Below are 14,510 nucleotides of genomic sequence, written 5' to 3'. Positions count from 1 at the left end.
CCTGAGGACAGATAGAAAGACAGGGTGAGGTGAGAGAAGGTGAACAGAGTGGGTGCTGGCAAGGGACTTGGGGAGAGGAGTCAGAGCCTGGAGATGAAGCTGGAGGAGGGGAGGGTGGGAGGGAAGCAGAGAGGCCACTCAGGGCAGAGGAGAGGCTGGGAGGGGGCATTCTGGGGTGAAGAGGCCAGGCTGGCTCAGGACGGCGAGAGGGGAGCTGTGGCCTGTGGCCAGCCAGCATGTCCAGAGGCATGGGAGAGAGGAAGGAAAGATCATGGTGGACTGGAAAGGGTGGGCCTGGGTTTGGACCCAACCCAGGAGGAAGCTGGGAGTCACGGAAGGCTGGTGAGGAGGGATGACGCACTCGGAGCTGAGCTTCAGGAGGCTGGGTCAGTGGAGTGTGCAGCTCGGAGCTGAGCTTCAGGGGCTGGGGGGCAGTGGCAGGCAGAGAGAGGGAGCCCCAGGTGCCCTCTTCCCCCAGGACTCTGAAGCTGGGAAACACACTCAAACGCCCTCCCCCACCCCAATGCTCCATCTCTTCCCCGCCCTCCAAGGACCCCTGTTCTCCCAGGGGTGCCCCCTCCCTCCACTCTGCCCTGCCTCTCACACCCTCTGTGTATGCAGCTCCAGCGGGACACCCCGGGAAGGGCCAACCGGGGGCACCGGGGGCTCAGGGGGGCCCGGGGGCTCCCTGGGCAGCCGTGGGAGGCGCAGGAAGCTCTACTCGGCGGTGCCTGGACGCTCCTTCATGGCCGTGAAGTCCTACCAAGCTCAAGCCGAGGGGGAGATCTCCTTGAGCAAGGGCGAGAAGATCAAAGGTGAGGGGTGGGCAGGGTGTCTGCAGGCCAGGAGGGTGGGTAGGTGAGCTGACCACTCAGGGAGGGCAGGCAGGATAACAGTTCTAGAATGTTCCATGCACCCTGGAGTCATCCAAGAGCCCTGAGATGGCTCTGCAGCCTGAGGAGCATGACATGTAACTGAGATGGTGCTATCGGGAGGCCATGGGACTGTGGCACCAGGCCAGGCACGGAAGCACTTCCAGGCATGGTCTCAACTCAATCACAACCCCCTGCGGGAGGGTGTCAGGACCCCAGGCAAGTGAAGGCACTTGTCTGAGGTCCCCGGAGACCCCCCCCCACTGCACCTACAGTCTTTCCTGTTACCTTGTGGGGGGCACAAGGCCAGGCCACCTACCTTCACCTCCTGCCTCTGTCAGGCCTTCCTCTGAGAAATGGGCGGTGCCTACTTTTGGGGGCTCTGGACAGATGGCAGGTGTGTGAAGCCGGGTCTATGCCCAGGGCTCCCTGAACAGAGACTGTTGATGTAGGGGTTCCTCTCTCTTTGGCTTTCTTGTCTTTGTCTGGAAAATGGTGCCCGTTGCCCCCATGGGCAGACTGAATGGGCTGGGGATGTGTGTTCCTGAGCAGAATGATGTTTTGGAGGCAGGAAGCGTGCTGCAGGCGAGGTGAACATGAGGACAGGAGCAAGTCTTTGCCTAACTCAGGCTACAGAGGAGCTGAGTAGTGTAACAGTTGAGAGCAGGCTGCTGGAGTTCAAATCCTGGCCCCACCCCCTCCTAGTTGGGTGACCTCAGGCAAGTGACTTCCCTGGGCCTCAGTTTCCTCATCTGTAAAATGGAGCCCCTTTGAAGATTAAAGGAATTCTCTCCCATAAAGCGCTTAGAACAATGCACATAAGTGCAGCCCTTGTGTCATAAGTGCCCCCCACCCCACTAGAGGCACGTAGAGGGGAGAGAGAGCCCGGCCACTGGGGAAGCTGGGGGCCCTTCCCATAGGAGACAGAGTGTGCGTGGGTCAGGGGTCAGGGCACCTGGTGGGCTGTGTAATTGCATCAGTTTTGTGGTCTGTCTGCCCACAGCCTGAGTTCCTGAAGGTGAGGTGACAGGGCATTTGTCTCCGGGTCACAGGGCCCAGTTTACTGACATGTTGAGCACATAGAAGGCCTCCATGCACATCTGCTGAATGAATGACTGAATGAATGAATGAGCTGATGGTGGGGGCCAGGGCAGTGCCACCAGAGGCAGCGTGCAGGGGGTGGGGAGGGGAGAGAGAAAGATAGAAAGGGGGGGGCGGGGACAGGGGTGGTTTGGTCTGTGACTTGGAGGGTGAGAAAGAAGAAAGGGAAGCTGAAGCCAGGGGTGAGGGACTCCCGGCAAGCAGAGGGCCATGGGCGGTATCTTCCATGTGTCTCTCTGCACTTCAATCCCAATACGACTAATGCAGGGAGAGGACACACTGCCCTCTTTTTAATATCCTTCCTTTTCATTAAAAGACACTTAATTGCCTCAAAGCATGCCCACAGCCTCGATGTCGCTGAGTTTCGCCACAGCCTGATGAGGTAGCAAGTCTCCCGCTGCTCTCAGCATCCAAGCCCAGCTCCAGAGCCTGGCCTACAAGGCCCTCCCCTGCCCACCCACCCACCTTGTCTCCTGCCACTTTTTCTTCACCCACAAGGTTCCAGGGACCACATTTTCTCTCCATTCCTCAAATGCCCCAAGCCCTTTTCCACACCAAGCTCTTCACACACGCTGTTCCTTCTGCCTGGACAGCGGTTCCTCCCCCTTCCTGCCTCCTTGACTCCCAGGATCCTTCAGGTCCCAGCCTACAGGTCAGACCCTCCCAACGCCTTCCTGGTCCCCTTGGCCACCCAATGTATATGCTCGCTCTCCAGATACCCTGTCTTTTTAACCTCGATTTTCAATCGTGAGGTCACTTTTGGACTGATGCTCCGAATGGGCACCAGCGTGGAAGCTCCGTGAGGGCAAGATCGACATTTGCTGTGGCCCACAGCCCACCCAGGGTCTGGTCTGCTGCCTGACTCACGACCAGCACTAAATAAATACTCGTTCAGTGACTGAGTGACTGATGTTAAGGCAGCCAGCCGGGCACAGCAGAGCCAGCCAAGAGCCCAGACTCCTTGTCACCCCATCTCTGCTCTTCCATGACCTTCAGCATCACTCGATTTCATTTCCCAGGTCCTCTCAGAGCAGGTGGCTTATGCAGGGGAAAGCATCAGGTGGCCCCGATCAAACCCCAGCATGGCTCATGCTGTCTTTGGGCAGAGAACTTCTCTGTGATAGCGTTAGCTTCTTCATCTATAAGATGAGGGGTCTGCTGTTTCCTGTCAGGGAAGCGTGAGGGTTGAGTGAGGGAGGGGCGTGAGGCCTGAGTTCAGACAGAGCCATGACGACGCTGCAGGGGTGGAAGACTGTTGGACGAAGCGTGTGAACAGAGAGAGAGCAACCTGAGGGACTGAAAGCATTCACTTTGGAAATGGACAGAGCCATGTTCAAGTCCAGGCTCTGTCGATTACAAGCCAGATGACCTTGAGCCAATGACCTTGGACCTTCAAGCCCCAGTTTTCCCAGCAGTAAAATGGGATAATAAAGGGAACCCCTCCACGGGTTCTGGTTCAGACTGAGAGCTGGATAAGCATGAGCTGTCTCTGCCCTCCATCCGTGAACGTCAGCGCCTAGCACAGCATGTCACAGGCTGTCGCTACACGTGAGCTGATGGCTTGAGAGGTGGGGCCGGCAGGAAGGTCCTCCAGTTCTGTGTGGTAGAGAGAAGGAGAGAGGTCATTCTAGCCTCTTCTCCCTTCGAGATCCAGGAGAAGCAAAGAGAGGGGGAGGGGAAGAGTCTGGGAGCAAATGACAAGAGATTAAGCAGCAAGGAGACCGAGGGAGGTGGCGGGGCAGTGATGGGGCTGCCTGGGAGGGTTTAGGGAAATGACAGAACTACTGAGCTGTAAGCAGTTACCAGGGGTGATGAGGGCCACTTGTGGACGGTCCCTGACCTGGGAGGCCATGCCAGGGGACACGGCCCTCTTCCCAGTGCCTCTGGATGCCCCACTGGATCCGGAAAGCTAGGATGCAGGAGTGACATGATTTGCTTCCCCCCTCTCACCCCTTCCTGGGACTTTTATTTTTAAATTTTATTTATTGATTTTAGAGAGGAAAGGAGAGAGGGAGAGAGGGAAGAGACTTGTTCCACTTATTTATGCATCATTGGTTGATTATTGTATGTGCCCTGACTGGGGATCAAACCTGCAACCCTGGCACGTCAGGACAACGCTCTAACCAACTGAGCTCCCCTCCCGAAGCCTGGAACATTTATTAAGGATGCCCCGGGGCCAGGCCCTGTGCCAGGTGCAGGAATTGTGGAAAGGTTGCGCATCAGTGTGTGGGGGCAGGGGCAGCATGGAAATGTTTCTGTGTTCCTGCCCCCTACCCAGTGCTTAGCATCGGGGAAGGAGGCTTCTGGGAAGGCCAGGTCAAAGGTCGAGTTGGCTGGTTCCCCTCAGACTGCCTGGAAGAGGTGGCAAACCGCTCCCAGGAGGGAAAGCAAGGTAATGGAAGTCCGGACTGTCTCCTATTTACCCTAGGGTGCTTACTCAGGTCCTTTCCTGCCCCCTCCCATGGGGGTGGGGCGCTGGGAGGACTGTGGGAAAGCCTGGGCAGGGAGCACTGTGGGTGGGCATGTGGTTTCCAGAGTGAGGGCCCAAGGTCATCCCTTGTCCCTCTGCAGAAAGCCGCAGTGACAAGGCAAAGAGACTCTTCCGGCATTATACCGTGGGCTCCTACGACAGCTTTGATGCCCCAAGGTAAATGTCCTTACACCCTCGGGTGCCCCCCACCTCCCTTCATGCCACACCTTTTAAATATTTCCACTGTCTTTAAGCCCTGTTTATCATCTCCCTCTAAAGTTTGATCCAGGGGTGGGGGGGGAGAATTAGCTTCCAACTGTACACCCAATCCCCAACCTGCCTTGGCAGCCACTGAGACTGCTCAGCTCTGGGGTAGCCAGAAACCAACGAGGTGAACGCGGCTGGGTGGGGGCAATGCCTGGGGGCCCTGTATCTCGTGTGTGTGGCTGGCTGGAGGCCCTGGTCTCCGTCCTGTGCCCCATCTCTGTGCGGTCATGTGCAGCAGAAGTGTGTGCATCCCTGCCTCGCACTGGGCGTGGGCGGAGCTGGGCCAGGCGGGGTGGGGGTGGGGAGAGGGGCACACTGACACCTTTCCCCTCCCTGGCTGCTGGCTGACTTGCTTCTGAAGCTTGATGGATGGGATTGGCCCAGGGAGGTGAGAGGGGAGGGGAAGGGAGGGGACGGGTCAGGAATGGGAAGGAAGGGGTGCCTGGGGTGGAAGGATGTGTGCGTGTGCACGACCAGAGCTAAATTTCCCGTGTGTGAACGTCAGCACAGGCCAGTGCCCTTGTATGGTTTCCCCAAGTGTGTTCCTGCCCATGTGACCCTGTAGGTGCGCATGACACGTGTCTGTAAGCATGTGTGACTGGAGGCCCTAGATGTACAGCCCTGTGCATATCTGATGGCAAGAGGGCCTATCCCGCTCGTAGTGATGGGTGCATTGGTGGCTGTCACTTATGGCTGCACGATTGTCACTAATTGTGCAGCTGGCTCTGCACATCTATGTTTCCCTGAATCTGTCTGTCTGAGAACGAGGGCAAGTGTTTCTAGAGATGGTGGTGTGTCTGCTTACCGCGTGTGGACAGGTGGGTCTCTGCACACGTCTGCCCCTCCCTCTGCATGTCACTGTCCCTGCACATTAATACAGAAAGTCGTGTGCATGCATTTGCATCTGTCTGACTGATCTGCAATTCAGGACGTGGGGTGTCGGGGGAGGGGGCACAAGAGGGGAGGAGTCCAGGACTTGGGCAAGGCTGTGGGGGAGGGGTGGTCATAATTGGGCCTCAAAGATGACACCCTCCCCTGCTCCTCTCCCCATCCAGGGAAGGGCCTCCTTGTTCGTAGCATCCTTCCATTAAATGTGTGCAAACCTACGTGTCTGTGTTCTGGCCAGTGGGGATGGGTTGGGGTGGGGAGGAAGAGAAATGACAATGTGGGAGAGAGGGTGGAGCTGGGGTGCCACCCTGCGCCCCAAGTGTCTGAGGCGCTTGACCATTGTGCGTGTTTGCCTGGCACGTCTCCGGCTCTGGGCACCGGGTGAGTATGGAGGTCCTCCCCACCCCGAGCGTCCCCATCAGCTTCTGCTTCTTGCCTCTGTCGGTGTCTCTCTGGGCCTCTCTTTAGCCTTGGTCTGGGGGTCACTTGCTCTACCGGCTGGATGCGGGTGGTGCCTCTGGCCTTCAACTCTGTCCTGTCAAGTGCATAGCCTCTCCTCTTGTCCACTTCTCGTGCCCACTGGAATGCGCTGCGGGGCGTGTGGTGTGTCCGACCCTCTCCTGCCTCCTCCTGCCCTGCCCTGCCCTGCCCTGCCCGACCCTTTCTGTGGCAGCCTGTCCTGTCCTGTCCTGTCCTGTCCTGTCCTGTCCTGTCCTGTCCTGTCCTGTCGTGCGCCTCGCATCCCTGTTGGAGCTGGCAGGCTTGCCAAGTGTCGCCCCTCCCCGCCTGGGCACCCTCTCTCCTCTCCTGCGGGTCTCCAGTGAGGTGCAGTGTGTGTCTGTCCCTCTGTCTGGGATTCTTTGGGGGCAGGGGCGTCTCTCCCTGCCTTGGGGCCCAGTCTGAATGTCCTTCCGTTCCCGGCCCTCCCAGGTTGTGTTGGGGTGCTTTGTATGTCGGTCTGTGGTGGAGGCTGTGGGACCCCGCACCGTGGCGTCCCTGTCCTGGGAGCGGGGCTCGGCCCGCGCGTCCCCGCACGGGTTTCGAGGCGTCTCGCGTGGCGGTGCGCGTCCCTCTCCCGCTCTCCCTCGCTCTGCACCTGCGCGGGAGGGCTCCGGAGGGGGGAGGGGGTTAAGGGGGGGCCCAGACCGGAAGTGCCTCCCCTTCTCCTCCCCCCGCGCCTCGCCCCTCCCCCTTCTCCCGCCACGGGGGCCCCGCGTTCCCCTCCGGCCCCCTCCCCCGGCCCGGCCCCTCCGCCGCCCGGCGCAGGACGCCAAGGGGTTAAGCCGCGCGCCGCCTCCGGAGCTGTCCGCGGTGCTGAAGCCGGCGCCGTCCGCGCTCCTGCGCTCCCCGCGGCCCGGCCCCGCGCCCCGCGCCCCCGCGCCCCCCGGCATGTGAGCCCCCGGCCCTGCCCTCCCTACCGCGGGAGGGTGCGCGCCCCCTCCCCCCCCGGCGCGGGTCAGCATGAGGCGGGGCCTGGGGGCCCGGACACGGGGGTTCGGCCGAGCGGGGACCGGGACGCGGCGGCGGCGGCGGGGGCGGCCGGGACCCGGACCCGGGCCGGGGCCGCGGCGGCGATGGCTTTGTCTGCGGTCGGCGGCGGCGGGGGTCTCGGGGGCGGCCCCGCGGGGGGCTCCCTGCCGCAGCCGCCCCCCGCGCTCTCCTCCAGCTGGCCGGCCCTGGGGCCCCGGCGGCGCAGCGTCTGGTACATCTACAGGTACGGAGCGGAGCGCGCCGCCCCTTCGCCCCCGCGCCGGCCTCGGGCCCGGCCGCTGTGACGACCCTCCCCGCCGCTGCTCCCCGGCCGGGCCGCCTCCCCGCCGCAAGCCGCCCCCTCCTCCACCCCGTCTCCGCCGCGGAGCGCGGAGCCCTCTCGGCCCCTCTCCTCAGTCTTCACCCTTTCCTTGGGCCGCGCTTTCCCACCCCCAAGCCGGGCATCTTCCCTCCACCCGCACAGGCCCTTCCTGGCCCCCTCAGTCTTCTTCCAAGACCGTCCCCCAAGCGAGGCCCTCCACACGGACCCCCACTTTGGGGTTCGGAACCCATTCGCCCTTTCTGCCGCCCTTAGCGCCCCCGTTCTGTGGAGCCCTCCCCTTGGGGAGCCACAGCGGCTCTCCCTGAGGCGCCTACACCCCAGGCCCCTGCTCCTCTGATCCCCGTCCCCCCACACCCCTTCACGGAGTTGGCAAGTCCCCCCATTCATACCCCTCTCTCCCATTCACAGCCATCCCCCCATCACACACGCATCCCGCCCCGGCCTCCTCTCCCCTCCGCTTTTTCCGCTGCGTGTCACTGTGCGACTGTGCGTGTGTCGGTGTGCATGCGTGTGTGAGGCTGCCTGCAGCTGTGTGTGTGAGAGAGAGGGGGGGGGAGGAGTAGGACTTGGAGGTGGTGGGCCCCCAGCCCACCCCCCAGCTGTGTCCATCTGTGTGCCCCTGTTTGACGACGTCTGCCTCTGTGTGTGACTTGGAGCCAAAGAGAGGCTGTCTGGGGACTGTGTGTGTGTGTGTCTGTCCCAGGCACTGCGGCTCTTTCCCCACACCCACCCTCCCATGCCAGGCCTGTCCCCTCCCCCCACCCCCACCAGCCCTCCCTGTGTCTCAGTCTCTGTGCCCCTCTCCCCGCTCCCAGGGGGTCTGCCTGTGAGGGGCACGTGCGCTGAGCCATGGCTGAGCTTGTGCTTGGGGGGCTGCATCTGCTGTGTGTACCACTTCTCAGCACGGGAGGGGGCTGGCTTCCCTGCACGGGGGCCTCTGTGCCAGCCCTGGAGGTGCCCGTGGAGGTGGATACGTGGGGAGGGCTGAGTGGCGGAGGGGCGCCATGTGCAGCAGCAGGCTCTGGGGCTGTGGGATCCTGGATGTGCGAGAGGGACCTTGGGGTGGGGGTGGGGGGAGTGGACGCTGCTGCAGTCTCCATGTGTGGGATCCAGTGAACAAGAGCTGGCTGCTGAGCTCCGGAGGCCACTCAGGGTCGCTGAGGGATGGCCTGGGGGAGAGCATTGTGTGTGTTCCTGCAGGGCAGGTAGTCAGCAGCCTGGATCATGAATGGGGTGCTGCGTGGGTAGCAAGACTGGAGCAGGGGGTGGGGTTAGAGGGTCTGGGTGGGAGGTGTCAGGATGGAATGGAACAGGGGAGTGGGGCTTGCTGAAGTGGGGAAAGGGAATGCCGGAGCATGGAGGGTGCTCGAGGGTGCGGAGCAATGGGGTAAGGAGGGGATGCAGAAGAGTGGGGGAGGTTTGGAGGTGGGGACTTAGGCAGTGTAGATGGAGGGTGCAGGAAATGCAAATGAAATGCAGTTGCAAGTGGGGGGGCGGGAAGGTGTGTGAGGAAGTGAGTTGAGGATGGGGAAGGACGAGGCCTTCCGGGATAGCCGGTGGGGGGAACCAGGGAATGTGAAAGGACCCTAGGATGCTGTAGGGGACACAGCGGGGTGCGTGCAGGTGTGAGGGAGGCTGTGGGCAGGATGAGGGCAAGGGAGGGAGGAGAGGTACAGGAGTCTGAGGAGGACGCTTTGGGAAAGGGGAGGTGGGGTGTACCTACCAGAGCAAAGCAGGAAGTGGGGGTGGCCCCCCGGGTGTGATGAGGGCTTTGGGAAGCGAGGGCTGGTGGTGGTGGGTTAGGGCAGAGAGGAGCTTTCAGGTGATTTGGAGGAGCCTGGAGCAAGGTGTGGAGAGTCAAGGGGACACAGGAGTGAGGGGAGGGAGCACAGAGGCGCAGGAAGCTGTAGGGGCAGAGTGCAGCTGGGAAGTTCAAGGAGAATTTAGTAGGATGAGGGGGACACCGCAGAAAGCTGGGGATTGGCTGATAAAGTCACAGGAATGGGGAGGAGAGAGGGGCAGGTACATGATGGGGGCGCGTGAGAGGGAGGGACAGGGGGGATGCGATGATCTGGGTGTCTGGACAGTATTGGGCTATGTGGATGACCTGTTGGGGATTCAAGTTTTGGTTTTGACACTGTTCTAGCTGGTGTGATTTTGAGCAAGTTCTCTCTCTATGCCTCACTTTCCTCATCTGTAAAATGGGAGCAGTAACAGTCAGCCCCTGTGCCCATGGGTGTTGTGAGGACTGACTGGGTGAATCAATGGGAAGTGCTGGGAACACAGTCTGGCCCTCAGCAGCAGTTGTGTAAATGTCACCCCCTGTGCTGTTGGCATAGCCTGGGGTGCATCGCGGGCACCGGAGGGGTGCTGCTGCTGGTGGATTTGGGACAGGGGTGTGTGCGCTGCAGGATCTGGGTGCTGTGGACTAAGTGGAGGCTGTTGCTACTGCCGTTACCCGGGCCCTTTCTTGGCGGTTGTTGAAGAATGTTATTAGTTTGCTCTGTGATCTCAAGCAAATTGCTTGACCTTTCTGTGCCTCTGTTTCCTGACTTGGAAAGTGGAAGCAGGATTCACACCCACCTCGAAGGCTGGCTGTGGAGACAGCCGAGTTATTAGCTGCGAGGGCTTCAAACACTGCCTGGCTCACAGCAAGTGCTCCTTCTCGGCCTGCAATGGGTATGGGCCTGCAATGGAGATGGGTGTTTTCTCAAAGTATATTGGCGGATGGGGCATTGGGGGAAGGCTTCTGTGTGGACTGTAGGGATCATATGGGGTAAGAGAGATTCCAGGAGCAGGGGAAGGATGTGGGGAAGATGGGGGGGGGGGCATAAACGAAGGGAAGCGGACTGGCTGTAAGTGAGAAATAAAGGAGAGCTGAAGGGCACTGCTGGCCGCTGGGGGGCCCTGGAGACCTGGAAGGGACATGGGGTAGCAAGGGCATGAGGCCTCAGGGTATACGGGGGACAAGGGCAGCACAGGGCACATGGGCAGGAGCGGGCAGCTCCGACCTCTCAAGCGGTGTCTGCTGGCCCTGTCCGCTCACTGCTGGAGCTTCCTGGCCGCCTTTCCCCCTCCCGTCCCATTCCAGCCCCCCCCTCCCCCCTCCTCTCCCCACACCCCAGGCCACCCAGCTACACAGGTGGCTGGTCCCGGGCCGAATGGGGCGGGAGGGCAGGTGTGGGGCCGCGCGCGCCCGGCGGGGGCATCGGGGCGAGTCCGCGCACGTGCCGTCGAGCTCCGGGCCCAGGGGGGCGGGGCCGCCGTGCCCGCGCATGCGCAGAGCCCCATCGCTGGGCGCAGGTGTAGGGATTTGCGGCGGGAGCCGCGGGGTCACGGGAGTGTGCAGGGTGCTTGTGTGGCGGGGGGCGGGGGGTATAGAAATACGGTAGGCGCACCTTGGGTGTTACAGGCGGGCGCTGGGATGCGTTCGGGGGCGTGTTACGGGGATATACTGACATCGAGTGGGGGTTATTACTGGAGCGTCCTGGGGTGTGTGGGGCTGTTACTGAAATATACTGGAGTATTCGCGGAGGGCTGCTCTGCCGAGTCTGTGTGGGTAGGTAATTGGAGTGCCGTGGAGCATACGCGCTATTATTAGAGTGTGCTGGAGCCAGGGAGATGCCGAGGGGTCTGCGCGTGCTCTGGGTGCGGGGCGGGTCACAGGGCCTCCAGGTGCCGGTGCCCCCGCCATGCGTCCTGCTTGTCTTGGAGTTCCTGGTGGTTCTGAAGGGCGTGGGGCTGGAACCGGGGTGTCTGGGTATTTCTGCTGCGTACTGGGGTGCCTGGCATGGTAAGGGTGTGTAATATTGAGGTACAGTGTGACGTCAAGCTTTGGGAGCCGTACCTGAGCATGCCTGGGGTGGTGTTGAGAAACATGGAATAGGTTTGCGTTTACTAGGTATGTGAGTAGTACCTAAACGTGTGGCAGGTTTTCGTGGCCTTGCTGAGAACCCCACCGCCACCACCTTCACGGGGAATTTGCGTTTTACTGGAATCTGCCCACTGGGCACAGGAGATACATTTGAGATGAACCAGGGGACAGAGAAGTCTCGCTGCCCACTAGAACTTTCCACAACCAGGAAACATTCTGCATCTGTGCCATCCAGCGTGGGAGCCACTGCCCTCAGGTGGCTACTGGGCACTTTGAAATGTAGCTAGTGAGACTGAGGGCCTGAATGGTTCCATTTAATTTTTAATTAATTTGCATATAAATAGCCACAGGCAGCTAGAGGCCACCATATTGGACAGTGCCGAGTAAGCAATGTTACAATATGCTTGGGGACCTGGGCAGGTGTTGCCGTAGTATATATAGAGTCAAGGAGCTGGGAAAGGTGTCATCAAAGTACACGTGTCCTCTTTTTAAAAAAAAAAAATATATATGTCTATTGATTTCAGAGAGAGGAAGGGAGAGGGAGAGAGAGAGAGAAACATCAATGTTGAGAGTCATTGATCGGCTGCCACCTGCACACCCCCAACTGGGGATCCAGCCCCCAACCCGGACCTGTGCCCTGACTGGGAATCGAGCGGAGATCTCCTGGATCATAGTTTGATGCTCAACCACTAAGCCACACTGGCTGGGCTACACGTGTCCTCTTAACTTAAAAACTTGACCAGAGGCAGCAAAGGAATTCTGTGGAGAGCATGTGACATGCTGAGCACCGTGCTGAGTACCATACATACTTTGCTGCCACAGCAACCCGGCAGGTAGAGCTGCTGTTATAGATGAGGAGACTGGGACCCAAAAGGTTAAAGTCCTGGGGCTCAAGGTCACAGGCAGGAAGTGGCCAGCAGGGGTTCGAGCCAGGCTGTCTGGTGATCTGGTGTAACTCCCCATCCCTCGAATGTGCCTGGCACACAGTGGGCCCGGTAGCTGCTTGATGAATGGATGGGTGGATGGAAGCTCGGGTGGATGAATGAGGAAAGAGTGAGTGGGAGAGCAGGCACTCCGGGATCTGCGGGGGAGGCCTGTCAGAGCTGCTGCAAGCGCACGCTCACTCTCCGGTGGGTGAGGAAGATCCTAGGTGTGGTGAATGGTCCTGGGGCAGGTGCTCGGGCCACTGGATTGCGGGTGGGGCCTGGCTCCGTGTCTCATGATCCCTTCTCCGCCCACCCCACCCCCACCCCTCCCGCCCTCCCCACCAGTGATTACATCATTAAGGAGAAGACGGTTCTGCTGCAGAAGAAGGACAGTGAGGGGTTCGGGTTCGTGCTCCGGGGGGCCAAGGGTGAGTGCCGGCCGGGAGGGGATGGGAGACTGGCTCTCTGACCCCGGGAAAGGGACCCCAGCCCGCCCACAACCTGGACCCCAGGGTACTGGTCCCTCAGCTACGGTGAGGCCTCCGTGACTTGGGTCTGAGCCCCATCCCCTGCTCGGCCTCTCCACCCCCTCCCCTCCGACCCCGCCGGCTCCTCCCATCTGCAGCGCAGACCCCCATCGAGGAGTTCACCCCCACCCCGGCCTTCCCGGCCCTGCAGTATCTGGAGTCCGTGGACGAGGGCGGCGTGGCATGGCGCGCTGGACTGCGCATGGGAGATTTCCTCATCGAGGTGAGTCCTGACCCCCAGCCCCAGGGGCCTTGCCAAGCCCCAGCCTGTGGCCCACCTGCCACAGACACCCCTTCCTTCCCTGGCCCCTGGGGACAAATCCCAAGGCCAGGAGAGTTACAGGAGCAGAGAGGTGGGGCCTTGGCAGGGAAGAGAGAGGTGGAGAGGGTCAGAGGGAGGGCGGAGTGACCCACAGCGAAGCTGAAAGCAGCCTCCCTCACCTACTGGGCGTGGTTTGGGGGTGTCTGTGCCACAGGTGAACGGGCAGAATGTGGTGAAGGTCGGCCACCGACAGGTGGTGAACATGATCCGCCAAGGGGGCAACACGCTGATGGTCAAGGTGGTGATGGTCACCAGGCACCCGGACATGGAAGAGGCTGTCCACAAGAAAGGTGAGCCCCTCCCCTGTGCGGCCAGGCCCGGCCGGTCACTGCCACCAGACCGGGCCCGTAGGAGCCCTCCCCACCCCAGGCCTCCCCTTCCTCAAGGCTGCTTGTCCATGACCCTGCTGGGGAGAAACTGAGGCAGGGAAGGTTCCTCCTGCTGCTGGTGGCTGCCCTCTGAGCTCTGGGAGCACCATGGTGGTGGGGGGTCGTGAGGCTTCTCCCCGGGGTGCTGGTGCCTGACCCTCCCCGTCCCCTTTTTAGCACCCCAGCAGGCTAAGCGGCTCCCGCCCCCAGCCATCTCCCTGCGTTCCAAGTCCATGACCTCAGAGCTGGAGGAGATGGGTGAGCCTGTGGGGCGCTAGGGGCCAGTGCCGAGAGGGCGAGGGGCAGAGGGGGGCACCGTTCTGCAGTTTGTTAGTGTTGTTAGTGACCAGGATTCCTGTCCGCATCCTGTCCCTGTCCATGGGCCAGACTCCCTCTGGCCCGCATGTGTGTCGCTGGGAAGGGGCGTCTCGCAGTCGACTTCCCTCTGTCCTCTTGTATTCGTTTCTCTGTTGGGGTCTCTCCGGGCCTGCTCGTCCCTCTCTGAGGGTCCGTTTCCTTCCTAGCCCCTCTCCTCCGTCACCTGCCACCAGCTCCCCTACCCCCCCTAACAGAAAGGAAGGCCAGCCCCCTGCCTCCAGACAGAGTGGACCTGGGGGGTCCGGTGCCCGCTGGCAGGGGCGGGTCAGGCAGCTGACCGTCCCCACCCTGGGCCACGAGGGAGGCGGGCGTTCCAGACAGGGGGCCCCTCGCCTCCCCCTGAAGTCCTAACTCTTGGCTCCTCTACTGCCTCTCCCCCGGGCTAGTCTCCCCCTGGAAGAAGAAGAGTGGTGAGTGGGCACAGGACTGGCGGGAGGGCCCCCATCCCGCCCGCGCCCCGCCGGCGGGCCAGCCCCCCCGCCCGGCCCCTCACTGCCCCACGCGCCTGCGCACGCCCGTCGGCCACGCCCACGGGCCTCAGCCGCTGGCCACGCCCACGGGCCGAGCGCGCCGCCCCGCCCCCGGCGGCGCCCCTGGGCTACAGCGGCACCCTTTGCCCACAGAGTACGAGCAGCAGCCTGCCCCGGTGCCCAGCATGGAGAAGAAGCGGACCGTGTATCAGATGGCGCTCAGTAAGATGCCCC

At 61.5% G+C, this 14,510-nt stretch overlaps 1 protein-coding gene across 3 annotated transcripts in view; it reads left to right on the top strand.

The window, feature by feature from the left end:
* Positions 1–14,510, top strand: part of SHANK1 (SH3 and multiple ankyrin repeat domains 1) — a 39,952-nt gene that overhangs the window by 11,262 nt on the left and 14,180 nt on the right. Inside the window, exons 11-20 of one of the 3 annotated variants that reach the window (XM_087826864.1) lie at positions 622–815; positions 4,252–4,365; positions 4,545–4,620; positions 5,072–5,098; positions 12,557–12,639; positions 12,837–12,961; positions 13,215–13,350; positions 13,606–13,686; positions 14,193–14,216; positions 14,430–14,498. In XM_087826864.1, coding sequence (XP_087682990.1) covers positions 622–815; positions 4,252–4,365; positions 4,545–4,620; positions 5,072–5,098; positions 12,557–12,639; positions 12,837–12,961; positions 13,215–13,350; positions 13,606–13,686; positions 14,193–14,216; positions 14,430–14,498 — 929 coding nt within the window. The remainder of the gene's footprint in view (positions 1–621; positions 816–4,251; positions 4,366–4,544; positions 4,621–5,071; positions 5,099–12,556; positions 12,640–12,836; positions 12,962–13,214; positions 13,351–13,605; positions 13,687–14,192; positions 14,217–14,429; positions 14,499–14,510) is intronic. The other 2 variants (XM_087826863.1, XM_087826862.1) reach the window with 2 other exon arrangements.

Source organism: Miniopterus natalensis, chromosome 18 (genome assembly GCF_054644295.1).
Source record: "Miniopterus natalensis isolate mMinNat1 chromosome 18, mMinNat1.hap1, whole genome shotgun sequence".
Taxonomy (NCBI): domain Eukaryota; kingdom Metazoa; phylum Chordata; class Mammalia; order Chiroptera; family Miniopteridae; genus Miniopterus; species Miniopterus natalensis.
This window is presented reverse-complemented; position numbering and strand designations above follow the sequence as displayed.